At 42.3% G+C, this 12,717-nt stretch overlaps 1 protein-coding gene across 50 annotated transcripts in view; it reads left to right on the plus strand.

Moving 5' to 3' along the window:
* LOC308587377 (uncharacterized protein) overlaps positions 1 to 12,717 on the plus strand; it is a 67,316-nt gene that overhangs the window by 11,474 nt on the left and 43,125 nt on the right. For all 50 annotated transcript variants that reach the window (XR_014008338.1, XM_081194930.1, XM_081194935.1 and 47 more), the window contains exons 5-21: positions 85 to 217; positions 595 to 624; positions 996 to 1,031; positions 2,202 to 2,243; positions 3,234 to 3,284; positions 3,537 to 3,578; positions 3,948 to 3,986; positions 4,801 to 4,830; positions 5,016 to 5,054; positions 5,157 to 5,174; positions 5,974 to 6,006; positions 6,583 to 6,615; positions 7,735 to 7,773; positions 7,999 to 8,028; positions 8,465 to 8,500; positions 9,697 to 9,735; positions 11,436 to 11,714. Coding sequence is in view for 49 of the 50 variants with exons in the window: in XM_081194930.1 (XP_081051056.1) it covers positions 85 to 217; positions 595 to 624; positions 996 to 1,031; positions 2,202 to 2,243; positions 3,234 to 3,284; positions 3,537 to 3,578; positions 3,948 to 3,986; positions 4,801 to 4,830; positions 5,016 to 5,054; positions 5,157 to 5,174; positions 5,974 to 6,006; positions 6,583 to 6,615; positions 7,735 to 7,773; positions 7,999 to 8,028; positions 8,465 to 8,500; positions 9,697 to 9,735; positions 11,436 to 11,714 (949 nt within the window). In the remaining variant the exon portion in view is untranslated. The remainder of the gene's footprint in view (positions 1 to 84; positions 218 to 594; positions 625 to 995; positions 1,032 to 2,201; positions 2,244 to 3,233; positions 3,285 to 3,536; positions 3,579 to 3,947; positions 3,987 to 4,800; positions 4,831 to 5,015; positions 5,055 to 5,156; positions 5,175 to 5,973; positions 6,007 to 6,582; positions 6,616 to 7,734; positions 7,774 to 7,998; positions 8,029 to 8,464; positions 8,501 to 9,696; positions 9,736 to 11,435; positions 11,715 to 12,717) is intronic.

Consider the following 12,717-nt stretch of genomic DNA (forward strand, 5'->3'; position numbering starts at 1 on the left):
AAGGCAAAACCTGTTATTGACACTGCACAAGAAACCCATTCTGATCCAAACCATGACCTATTAACAACTGCATTTTCTTTCCAGAGCGACTGTTTTCCAAGATGCTGAAACGTACTGGCTGGTTCCCAGCATAGTCCTGTTTCCTAAGCTTTCCAATGAGACTAAAGTTGAAGATGAGTCTAAAAAAGCCAATGTATCGTCAAAAAGTAGGAAGAAGGTATGCTGAAATAAAGACCAGATAAATCTTTGATATTCTCATGCACTTTCCCCCTACATTATTATGACTGGACTTTGGCCCAGACGGTGAACTTTAAAGTCCCACGGATTGCACAACCAGCGAGAAAAGTCTAAGTGTGGATTGTGTGGTTAGATAGGATGAGCACTTGTGATTACGACATCTGTACTTGTAGAAGGGGCAGCTGTTTCACCCCATGTTCCTCTGGTTCACACGCTATGTAGTCTCTGATCCTCATACAGTCATGTGACAGAATGTGTTCACGTGATTTATTTTTATGTCAATGATACGTACAGCTTTAAAAAAAGCTGTAGCACAAGCCCTTTTCCTAAATCGTAATTATTTTTGTTTCTTTACAGTCCGTTACCATAAAAATAGACTGTGGACCAGTAAGTATCCTTGAACTCCTTATTTCCCATGATACCCCTTATTGACACAACTGCTTTTTTAATGCATTGTGTCCATTACTGTGCATTTAAAAGCAGCAAAATGGTTCTCAGCCGGCAGAATGACGGTATTTTTCTTCTCTGACACCTTTTCTTGTGCTGAAACCTTTGCCTACATCAGCCCTAATGCAATGGAGGAGAAGGGAAGGAACAGGAAATGCGGGTGGCTCCAACTTCCTGTCTCCATCTTCCTGCTTCTGTTTTTCTTTGGAATGCCTGGGAAAGCACTTTCTCCTCTCCCCCTTCACTAAACCTGAAACTGTACTACATTTTCAAAAGTCCTTTAAAAATCAAATGCCTTTTATTGCTTGCAGGGAGGAGCTCATGTAGGCAGCAGCAAATGTGCCCAGGTAAGTGCTCGTTTTTTCAAAATATATGGCACAAATGACAATGTCAGCCCTTTGATAGCCTTTCTATTATTTGCTGAAAGCTATTTCCTTTACCTTTACACATACTCTCTGTCTCTCTCTATTGAACTTCCCCCAAGCATAGCTGTCATCTTTTCCCGTTTCTTGCGAGGAATCCTATTTGGAATAAGGGAATTTCCCTTAAAAAAAGGGAAACGTTGACAGCTATGCCCCCAAGCCACCCCATATACTGGGATTACTGCTATAAATATTACCGTGCTAATTTTTGTTGTCAGTGTATGCAGACACTTATACCTGACAAAAATGCCACACAGCGGTATTGTGAACAGAGGCTATTCTTGAGCAGACATGGCCTCTGTTCACAAGACTCAAACATGAATCTAGGGCAGGTGAATCCAATATTTGAAACATGGGGCGTTGCCTTATACCAAGTCAAGCTGTTGGCCCATCAAGCTGACTGGCAGAGGGCCCTTTTGGGTTTCAGACAGGAGATGTTCCCAGCTTTATCCAGACATATTGGGAATCAGGACCTTCTGCACTCAGTGCAGGTGTTCTGCCACTGAGCGACATGCGGCCCTTCTTCATATTGCTCCTCCTTCCCCATCAAGCTGACAGGCAGAGGGCCTTCTCAGTAGTGGCGCCTGCCCTGTGGAACGCCCCCCCCAGCCGATGTCAAGGCAATAAACAACTATTTTACTTTTAAAAGACAACTGAAGGTGGCCCTGTTTAGGGAAGTTTTTAATGTCTGACAGTGTATTGTTTTTAAGATTCGGTTGGAAGCCGCCCAGAGTGGCTGGAGAAACCCAGAATGGGTGGGGTATAAATAATAATAATAATAATAATAATAATAATAATAATAATAATAATAATAATAATAATAATTGAACTGTACACACATTTATCACGTGAGCAACTCAAGTTAAGTAATGCCTGCTTATGTGGAAGCAAATCCCATTGAGTTCAAGGGAGAGTGGGTGGAATTACTGCTCAAATGATGCAGAGCAGCAGAATGATGTGAAATAAAACACAGGATAAGCTGAATAAGCCATTGTGTCCTGTTCATGCCATGAAGGAGGGTTGTGGAAATTCTGTTACTTAACAGTTGTGCTTGATGGACAGAGCATCACATTTTCATTCCTTTTTGCTTTACAGGGTTCAACGTTTTCCTCTCAGGGTAGTAGCACTCAAGGCCAGGTAAGCTCCGCTTTCCCCAATATGTTACCAATTTCATAGGCTCACTCGTCTTCGCGATAATCTTGGGTCTTGCGCAACCACACCCAACTGATCAGAGCAGAAATTTACACTTACACAGACAAACAAGAGTACAACGATTCCTTCCGGTGACTCCTTGATTGTGTGAATTAGTGTACTTCTGTGAAAATATGCACCTACATAGTCCGACGCGAATTGCATAGAAGTAATTCACTGCTGCCACCTTTGTTCTTCTCACGGTACCTTGTTTTCCATGTGTTGCATTCCACGCCCTTATATTTTCCACATTGATGTACCAGTCTTAACAGCACGCAAAGCTATTTCTGTCCCAAAGGTATTTGCTTCGTTAGACTCCACAGTTTGGGCTTTTAAAGGATAAATGCGAGGGAGCCAGCTTCTGGGCTGCTACTGAACCTTTTCTGTGGCCAGTTAAGAATATTTTAGATTGGGGTCCCCAAGCTAGTACCCACCAAGGCATCAAAATGCCAACCCCCACCCCCACCCCAATTTAATCTAGATTTACCCTTTCTGGAGAAAATCTGATACATTGAAAAATACCAACAATGTGTTTGCAAATTAAGTCCCCACCTGGAAGCATCCATTATCTCCAAGACACCAACAGGCAACAGCGTCCCCTTGTCACTTTGCCCTGGTTGTGAATGAGTCATTTAGAGCAAGAGGATGAAGACTGAACAGGGGGAAATGAAAGCTCTTCTTGTCCTTCACCTGTATCAAAAGCAAGGAAGACACTTGAAGCGTTCAGTGGGTTTCATTCTCCCTTTTACACCAAGACAGTTTCCAGGGTCTTTGCAGATTACACGTGTCGCTCCCAAGGACAGCAGCTGTACTCTCAAGCAAGCTTCTCCATCCCCTCCAAACTGGATGGATTGCGATGAAGGCACTCCAGTTTTCTACGCCTGCATTGAATAAAGTCTTTGACAAAGAAATAACCTGTCCTCGCTTCCTTTATAGGGAGTTATAGTGTACCAAGGAGGTGTAAAGAAAGGTGGAGGATGCCTTGCGGTAAGCAGACATTTTTCTGTTCTCATTTAAAACCTTGTCCCTGTGCAATTATTGTAGTTGAAAATCTACAATCGCCTTTGTGGGAGTTCTGTATTCTGTATATATTCAACCTCCCACCCCCCCACCCCCAGCTGCATCCACTTCAGTTGTCCTCAGCCATCAGAACCCATATTATTGTATGCCATTAAATTCCATTTACCAGCAGACCAAAACAAAGAATCATATCTGTTCTCTGTTTTCTTTTCCATACAGGGTGCCACTGCTAATATCTACAACAAGTTTGGCTGCTACGATGTAAGCATTCTCCTTCTTTACCTCATAGAAGTTTATTGTCATGGTTAGCTATGTGATGGATCGTTTGTGTGACAAGTGAATAGTCGTGCAAGTGAAAACCTCCACATTGTGTCTACAGCATTTGCTCATTTGGATGTCTGAAATCTGAATTAGATTCTCCCAACCACCAACAAGGGTTTCCCCAAGATCTACATATTTAAATTAAAGGTTAATCGGCAACAGAATGTCCCTTAATCAACACCGTTTTCCTGAATTCTTGTCTTCTCTCTTTAAACTTACCATTGCAAATGGGTTTAATTTCATAACGTAGCAATTTGTTGAAATGCGTGGCTTTTATAAAGAAGTAACTGAAGTTTCTTTTTTATGCAGCCTGGTGTAAGCTATGGTAGTGGCACTTCCTACGGACAGGTGAGCAATCAACTAGTCTTCTTCTTCTTCTTCTTCTTCTTCTTCTTCTTCTTCTTCTTCTTCAATCACTCGTAGCCAAGTAAGATTGTCTTCCATAAACAAGGTTTTAACAGTGAGTCTGTAAGCGATTGTGGAGACCAGTTCTGGATCCACACATCCTTCCACAGTGTGGACATTAGTTTCCGGGTGGGAGTTGCTCATGGTGAAGGTTTTCCAAGCATGCCTTCCTCTTTGCACTTTTCTCCATTTCGTCCTGAGATTGAGTGTCTTCAAAGCCCATGACACCTTTGGTAAAGGCTGTTCTCCAATTGGAGTGCTTGCAGGCCCAAGCAATCAACTAGTACTGCTGCGTCAAAGGTGTCCAAAAATGTGGAACAGGCCTCATAGAAAGGAAGTACTAGGGCAAGAATGAGGGACCTCAAAGCTGGGGACCAAATGTGGCCCCCAGGAACACTGTCTCCATAGGCCATACCTCTCCCCAACTCTACTTGACACCCTGCTTGACTGTTTTTTTGCCTGCTTGGAATGTGTCCTTGAACTTCTATAATGCTTCTTGTTTGCTTGGATGGATGGACGATAGAGGGTGTGTGTGTGTAGAAACTAGCCTGCTATAGAAAGCTAAAATCCCCATTTACCTCTGGCTCTGCCCACCACTGCCATGCGGCCCCTGAAATAATGCCCAGAAGGGGCTGTGGCCCTTCAGTGGAAAACTGTTCCCTATTCCTGTCCTAGTACTCCCTGATGCTTCCAGCCCAGTCAGCTGAGCACAAGGGAACAAAAAGTATTCAATGTTTGCTTTCTGTTTTCCTTACAGTCCGTTTCAACTGTTTCAAACCAAGGGAAGGTATGTATCTCTTTCTGAACTAATTTCCTACTGAGTTAAGCAACAGCTGGGATGAAGATCGGTGCAGCCATGCTGCCCTCAGTAGGGGTGGCTCAAGATGTTTTGCCACCTGAGGCAGAACAAGAAATGTCTTTTGAAATCAACCCAATTTAACTTGTCATTTGATTATTATTACTTTTTGGCAGGTCATAGTGTATGCTCCCAGCCAGCCCTACCCACCCGAAGTAAGCTCTTTTAAAATATCATTTTGTGCTTTGAGGTTTTTATTAATGTGGGGAAAGTTATTTGGGAATGGCTAATTATTTGTATTTCTGTTGTTTTCACAGCGCAACACATACCCATCGGTAAGAATATTTTCATTTTTCTTGCTCTTAAGCTAATTCAACGCAAGAATTCTTCCGTTCCTGGAATTATTTCTGGAAGTGATATTTAAGCATGGGTACCTGTGGAACTAAAACATATTTGTACTAGAATTGCTAATTATTATTTTTTTGCAAAATCTATTTTTTAAAAAATACGTTTTTGAGCAATTTATAAGAAAATTTGCCAAAACCTACCCTTCCGACAAAATCTACGCTTCTTGCCTTATGTCCGGATTTTCCCGGACATTTCAGCAATTTCCACCTGGACACAGCTTCTGACAGCTGAATCCCAGCTGTGTCCGGGAAATTTGGGACGTATGCCAGCCCTATGTTGTACTCCTGCTTTGCTTTTCATGAAATGCCCCCTGCAAAAAAAACCTATTTTGTTAATTTGTTTAGCTGATTCTTCAGCAAGATTAAATTCAGTGGGGCTTTCCTCTGATGAATTATGCATAAGATTGCACTGCTCATTCCTGAACAACTTTGGGGTCTGCTTTCAAATAAAGCATCGTTTACTTTTTTTTTTTTTTTGGACACTCTCATTTCATCGTTATGCCTAATAGTCTTTCTAAACAATTCATTTTTATTTCCGTGAAACAGCTTTGGGTTTATTCCCATTTCAAGCACGCCCTAATTATCAGCCGGTTTGTTTTGACAAAAGAAACATTCTTCCAGCCTCTCTTCCTAATCATTTATCACAGCACAAAGTCATGACTATGAAAATAATGATGTGATGTGTGCATATGCAGTACAAATAAAATGGTTTCTGATTCCTTTTTAGCAACTGGCCAACTCTAAATACAAACACATTCAGGTAAGCACTTCTACTCTGCTTGGGGCAGGAACCCTCACTCTAAGGGAATTGCCATTTGCTCAACTGAGCACTAAAGAGTGGTTTTCCCCACAGGGATGGGGAGCTGTGGGGCGAGAGGAACTATGAGCGCTATGATGCAAAAAAGTTATGAACGAAGCCAGTGGCGTAGCGTGGGGGGTGCAGGGGGGCCGGCCGCACTGGGCGCAACATCTGGAGTTAGGGGGCGCAAATCCACGGGTTAGGGGGCGCAAATCCACGAGTTAGGGGGCGCAAATTACTTGCCTTGCCCCGGGTGCTGACAACCCACGCTACGCCACTGAACAAAGCGAGGGGAGAGGATTAGGTTTATTGTTTTGAACTGCTAGCTTGAGAGCTTGTGCTTAGAACACTCCACTTCAGTGTAATGATGCCATAGGGTTCAGGATGTAGAAGCAGGATATTATCCAGCAAATATTAATCACAGTGCAGCACAAGGGATATCACTTGTAAGAATGGAGTACACACAAAGTTAGCAAGTATTTCAAGAAGTCAGGTACTCCTCTATGCTGAACTAATTAGCTTCCGGTTCCTTTGCAGAGCACTATATATGGGGACAAAATCAAGGCCCAGGTACGTTTTAATTTTTCTTTGCTATCTATAGGCTTCTCTTTAACAATTAACAGCTTGATTCTGGTCCTTGTTTGCACTGGCAGATTATCCTGTGTTACTGAGGATGCTTTCACAGAGCTACAGTCTAAATTGCTAACTCAGGAGCCATGAAAGCAGCATGTGCCATTGCGATGGCTGTGTAATTTTTTTTTCCAGATTGTGAAGAATTAGTAAATTCAGCATTGAAAGAATATTCAGCAAACTCCATGCCTCATGGATGAGAGCTGTAAACTTCCTCTCTTGACCGCTGAAGAAATAATACATAGCAAAATAAATAGATAAAAGTTGCGATCTGGTGGAAAAATGCGGTCAAATGAGAAATGAAGAAAGACCAAAATAGAGATATTTGCCCATCCAAAGTTAACAGTCATCATCTCTCAGCCTCACTTTCCCATCTGTAAAATCAAAATACAACAATATAGCCTAAAGCTTGTGAAGAGGACCCCAAAGAGACAAGGAATGTCAGACTTTTATTTCTTAAATGACACCCACCTCCAGCAGCACAGTGGTTTGTTTAGTCATGCTGTTTAGTCATGGGCTTGCTGGATTCTGACCTGTAAAAGTCAATTTATAAAGATATGGTGCAAACCATGTGTGGGAACAGACCTGATCTCTCTCTCACACATCAGAATTTAGCTTCAGTGAAAGCAAGTGAGTTTTCGAGCACGCAAATTGCTATAGAATACTTCTGGTTTTAAGCAGAGTTCGGATGCGTTATATCCTCTTTCTAAGAAACTTATCTCTTTACATCTCTTTAATTATATAATTGCACTTGCCCCGATGCTTTTATAACAGTACAGATCATTGTTGTGGCAACTTGCTTTGGTTTATGAGAGGGAGATCGCCAATTGTTCATGCAACAAATATTTATTTTTCCCATCTAGCTTGTCACCTGGGCAGGTGTGACATGCGACTAGTTTGCTACGGTTATATGCTCTCTGTTATTAAAATACATTTTAATAAAAATTGTCTTCTAAGGAAATCTTTGTAGCTATAGGACATTCTGCTGCCTGCACTTTGATTGCAAAATTGTTGCTGTTGTTGTTTTTATTATTATTATTATCAACTTCTCCCCCACAGGGCTCAAAACCCCAAGATGACATCCGGATAACCATCCAGGTAACTATAGTGTAGCTTCACTAAACCCCCTAAGTGACAAAAATGATAGCAGTTGTGTTTCTCGGTAATGTTCACTTCGCATCACAAAGCCAATTATATTCGAGATCAGAAATTTGCTTAACAAACAGTCTTGACTGTAATGCGTGCAGGATTTTATTCTAACATGGTGTTATATTGCATTTGAAAGATTTGTTTTACAATGGCTTCTATTTCCCCCCCAATTAGAGTGGACAACCTGGGCGAGTTTGTGATAAGGTAAGTGCTGTTTCACCTCTGAGTTGGATACTAACTAATGTTGGCCTTTCGTCCAAGAAATAAGTTTGGAAGTAAGACTACCTGAATGACCAATAGTGGATCAAACTTCCAATAACTGCTTTAAGGACCAAGCATTTATAAAACAAAACAAAACAAAACAAAACAAAACACCAGTGTATATGTGTCTGCAGTTGTATATCAGTACTGAGGAAATTCCACAAAAATGTAAATTACTACAGATAGTAATCTGTACTATGCATAAACTCCCTGGCTCCTAAGTATTTCACTATTTATGTTTCCAAAGAAATGATTTGTTTGGTCTTAAAGTAACCCAATGCCCATCAGATAACTTTTAACGGATGCTGAATTTTTCTGCATGTTAGCATATTAGTTGTGTTAATTCAGGAAGTAATTTCTTTCTTTTTCTACTTCACAGACCTCATCCTCCTACAACAGCCAAGCCTGTAAAATGGTAAACACATCCATATGGCTGCAGCTTGATTTCTGCTCCTTTGAGAGATCTGTCTGTTAAAACACACAGAGCTCTGTGATCTTACCCTGTGTTGGAATGTCGCTCTTGTCTACTTGGATATTTGATAAGATTTTTCTTTTTTGGGGGGGGGGAGTCATTAAGAGGTTCTAAGCATACTAGAAAAGAGTTTTAGCATATGTGGAGAAAAACTACAGGTAGCAAAACATTTTGCCAAAGCATTTAAAGCCTTGAGACCAGTTCCAAGGCAACAAATACAGCAATGAAAGGAGAACACCATCAGAATGTGAGATCGCAGCATATGACTGTGTTGTGAATTAGCCTGTACCATTATATGTGAAATTACAACTCTTCCGACAATGAATGAAATTGCTTTTCAAATGTTTTTATGCTTTTATATTTGTTAATAGCCACCCAAACTGGCTAGGGCAACCCAGTCAGATGAGTGGGGTACAAATAAATTATTATTATTTTAATAATAATGATGTGCAGGTAGGAATCTTCTGCTTGTCTAGAGCTTCTAGTACAGGTCATGGGGACCTTGGGTCCTCCAGCTGTTGCTGAACTACAAATCCCATCATTCTGGGCCATTCTGCAACTGATGGGAGTTGTAGTCCAACAACATCTGGAGGGCCAACGGTTCCCAAACCTGCTGTAGCACTTCCAATAAGGGTTTGACAGATTAGTTTATTTCCAGCCCATGTCACTTTCCACCCAATTTCTGCATAACTCTGTGATATATTTTTCTTAACGGCAAGAAGACATTCCGCAAAATTTTTAAAGGAAAAGATAGCATGGAAATCCACATTTTTTGGATGCATTTTAATATATATTTTTTTAAAAAAACCAAATTAGAAGGAAAGGGTGCGGGAAGCAAAGTCAGGCACCAGTTCTTAAAGTTAAGAGTTGTCGTGAAGGCCAGGTGGGATGGAAACAGGAGGAGGAGCAATATTAAGATGGTTTCGTAGCAGAGCTGGTGGAATGGTCCTGCTTCCCTTCTTCTGCTCTGTGGACTAATGGAATGGTTGCTTCTAGTAGATAACAGCTGAGAAAGAGCCAAAGGCAGCCAGTGGAAAACCCTACTTCCTTTCTTCTCTCTGCTGCAGCTGTTGAAGTATTGCCTGCCATTTTTTCTACACAGCGAGGTGACCAAAATATCTGTTTTTGTTTTTTTACAGAGTATACAGTCACAGGGAGGCAGTTCCTACGGCTCTAAGGTAAATAGCCATGTATAATTCCTACTGGTTTCACTAGGAGTTCTTAGAAGATTGTTATTTTAGTGGTGTGGAAGAACTCCTGCTGGATAGTTCCTGCAGCCATGCTGCTCTGTTAATGTCAGAAACCCAGACGCACCAAATATACCGTATTTTTCGCCCCATAGGGTGCACCGGCCCATAGGGCGCATCTAGTTTTTTTGGGCGGAAATAAAGGGGGGAAAAATCCGCCCCCCCAGGCGCGGGGCTGGGGTGGGGGAAGCCCGAGCTTCCCCCGACCCCAGCCCCGAGAACAGGCTGCTATCTGCAAGCCTAGGGAGCCCGGTGGGAAGTCGCGCTGGTCTCCCCAGGCTTGCGGAAATCTGCCCGAAGCCCGGGGCGCCCGGGATGCAGGCAGCTCTCCGCAAGCCGTGGGAGAGCTGCGCGACTTCGCGCCGGGCTCCCACGGCTTGCGGATGTCTTCCTGAAGCCCGACCCCTCTCGCTCTCCAGGCTTCAGCGAAAGCCTGCATTCGCCCCATAGGACGCACACACATTTCCCCTTCATTTTTGGAGGGGAAAAGGTGCATCCTATAGGGCGAAAAATATAGTAGTAGTAATAATAATAATAATAATAATAATAAAAATAATAATAATAATAATAATAATAAATTTATTTGTACCCCGCCCATCTGGCTGGGTTTCCCCAGCCACTCTGGGCGGCTTCCAGCAGAATATTAAAATACAATGATTCATCAGATATTAAAAGCTTCCCTAAACAAGGAAGTCTTCCGCCCATGCATGCATGAACAGTTCTTGGGATACATCCACAGAACCTTCTTTAAAAAACAACAACATGCTTTGTGCCAGTTACCTAAGTTTTTAAAGAGGGATTTGCACCTGCAGTTGCATCAGCGAGAGGAACCCTTTTTGCAGCACATCTAACTAGAGAAATGGTTTAAATATTATGTGTTCGTATAGTTTTAACCCACCCTGGGTGAAGGGTGGATAAGAAATCAATAATAATTAGAATAACAACACATTTTAAAATGCAGAAATTGGTTGTCTTGAGTCTTGTCCCTGCTTGGATCTGAGCAAAAATAGCCAACATTAAGTGCACGTTCATAATGTTTTCTGAACACAATAATTTCATGACATACTACGGTTTTCCAAAACATTTTCTGTAGTTTTAAAATATGAAGCAAATATTATTTGCTTAATTACTCCTGTAGCCTTAAAATATGGAGGAAATACTCTCTTCAGCAGTTGGAAATTACCCCCCTTGCCTTATAATTTCCATGGCCATACCTTTTGCAAATCTTTATTTATTTATTTATTCATTCATTCATTCAGATTTATAATTTGCCCTTCCTCCCCAAAGGGTGTGAAGAGCAGCTCAGAATAATAATGTTACTTAAAAACCAATTCAAAGCAGCTCTGTAACACACTACAGGCAGCATTTAAAAATTTGGCCGGAGCCTGGATAAATAAGGGAAGTTTTACATGGGTTTTATTGAATGCAGGTAAAAAGAGGACCTGCCTGATTTCCTTTGGGAGACTGTTCCATAGGTGGGGCGTCGCCATTGAAAATGGCCCATCTTCATGCTATTCCTATTGATTTACCTCAGAAAGGGTCCCTCCCTAAGATAACAAATTTCAGGTTGAAAAGTGCAGGTGATGGCGTCCTTTAATGCTGACAAGGTTCTTTGTGTGTATGGGCTTTAGCTGAGTGGATCCTCTGCTTCGGTTGGTGGCAGTGGAGTCTCTGTGACATTCGGCGGCAGTGGATCCCCCGGCTCAGTTGGTGGCGGCAGATATCCTAATTCAGCTGGCGGAAGTGGATCCTCAGTTGGCAACAGCGGGGTCTCTATTACTTTTGGAGGCAGTGGGTCTCCTGGTTCTGTTGGCAGTGGATCCTCGAGTTCGGTCGTGAGCAGTGGATCCTCGAGTTCGGTCATGGGCAGTGGATCCTCTTCTAAAGCTGGAGGTAGCATCTGCGGGCAGGTAAGAATTGCCAAAAATGCGTGGCAGAGGAACTTGCCAAAATTGTGTCGTATCTTGTAGTGTTAAAGAACGGTTTGTTTCATTGTCCCTAATGTAAGAAGATGAAGAAAATTGCATAATACAAGCACTGGTTTAAATTGGCGTTGTTCCTGACAAACACCTTTTTGTATCCATTCTGATTTATTGCATTGTGGGTGATGTTTCAAAATTAAAAATTCAGATTTCTATAATAATTTTTGCACTGTACGTTGATAGAGTTACCATCAGTTGCCAGCAGCTTAGCTTTCTGCTGGTTCATTTTGTAAACCACTTTCAGTTAACAGGCAACTCTAAACTTATGCTGGGGTTACATTCTGGATATTGGGCCTAAAGCCGAAATCACGTTTCGTCAACACACATTGGGTTCAGTGGTGGGTGCAATTGCCAAAGTCTTTTTTCCTGGACACCTATTCATATTCCCATATCCTTAAAAAACACACCATTTTATTCTTTTGGCAAGCACGTAAAGCTGAATGTGCACAAGTTAAATGTGCATAAGTTGCAAGGTATTTGTATTTGAAAATAAAGCCCAAAATCAAGTGCAATATACCTTCTATGAAATAAGCCTGCTCACCTTTTCCGGTGGGCAGTGTTGCAGCCAGGCATCTGGGACACTGCAGTGATCAGGCGTGAGGGCGGAGAGTTGACCCCCCCCCCATATTGTTCCGGCCGTGTTGCCGGCGTTGGATGGGGCCATGCCTAGTGTGGCCCTGCTGGCCAATCAGTGCCAGTAGGGGGAGTGGCCACAGGAGATTTAACCACGGCATGGTCGGGGGCCCTCCTCTCTCGCCCTTTCGCCGGATCTTCCAATCCCATCCACCCTCTTTTCATGCTTTGCTCTGATATGACTTTGCTATGGACAAATGTTGGCCACCATATTGTTGGTGCTGGGTACTTGGCAAATTGGTACCAGCCATTTGGTTTTCTCCTAGCTTGCAGCAATCGTCACAACTTTGTGAGGTTA

Source organism: Podarcis bocagei, assembly GCF_964188305.1.
Source record: "Podarcis bocagei genome assembly, chromosome: 5".
Taxonomy (NCBI): domain Eukaryota; kingdom Metazoa; phylum Chordata; class Lepidosauria; order Squamata; family Lacertidae; genus Podarcis; species Podarcis bocagei.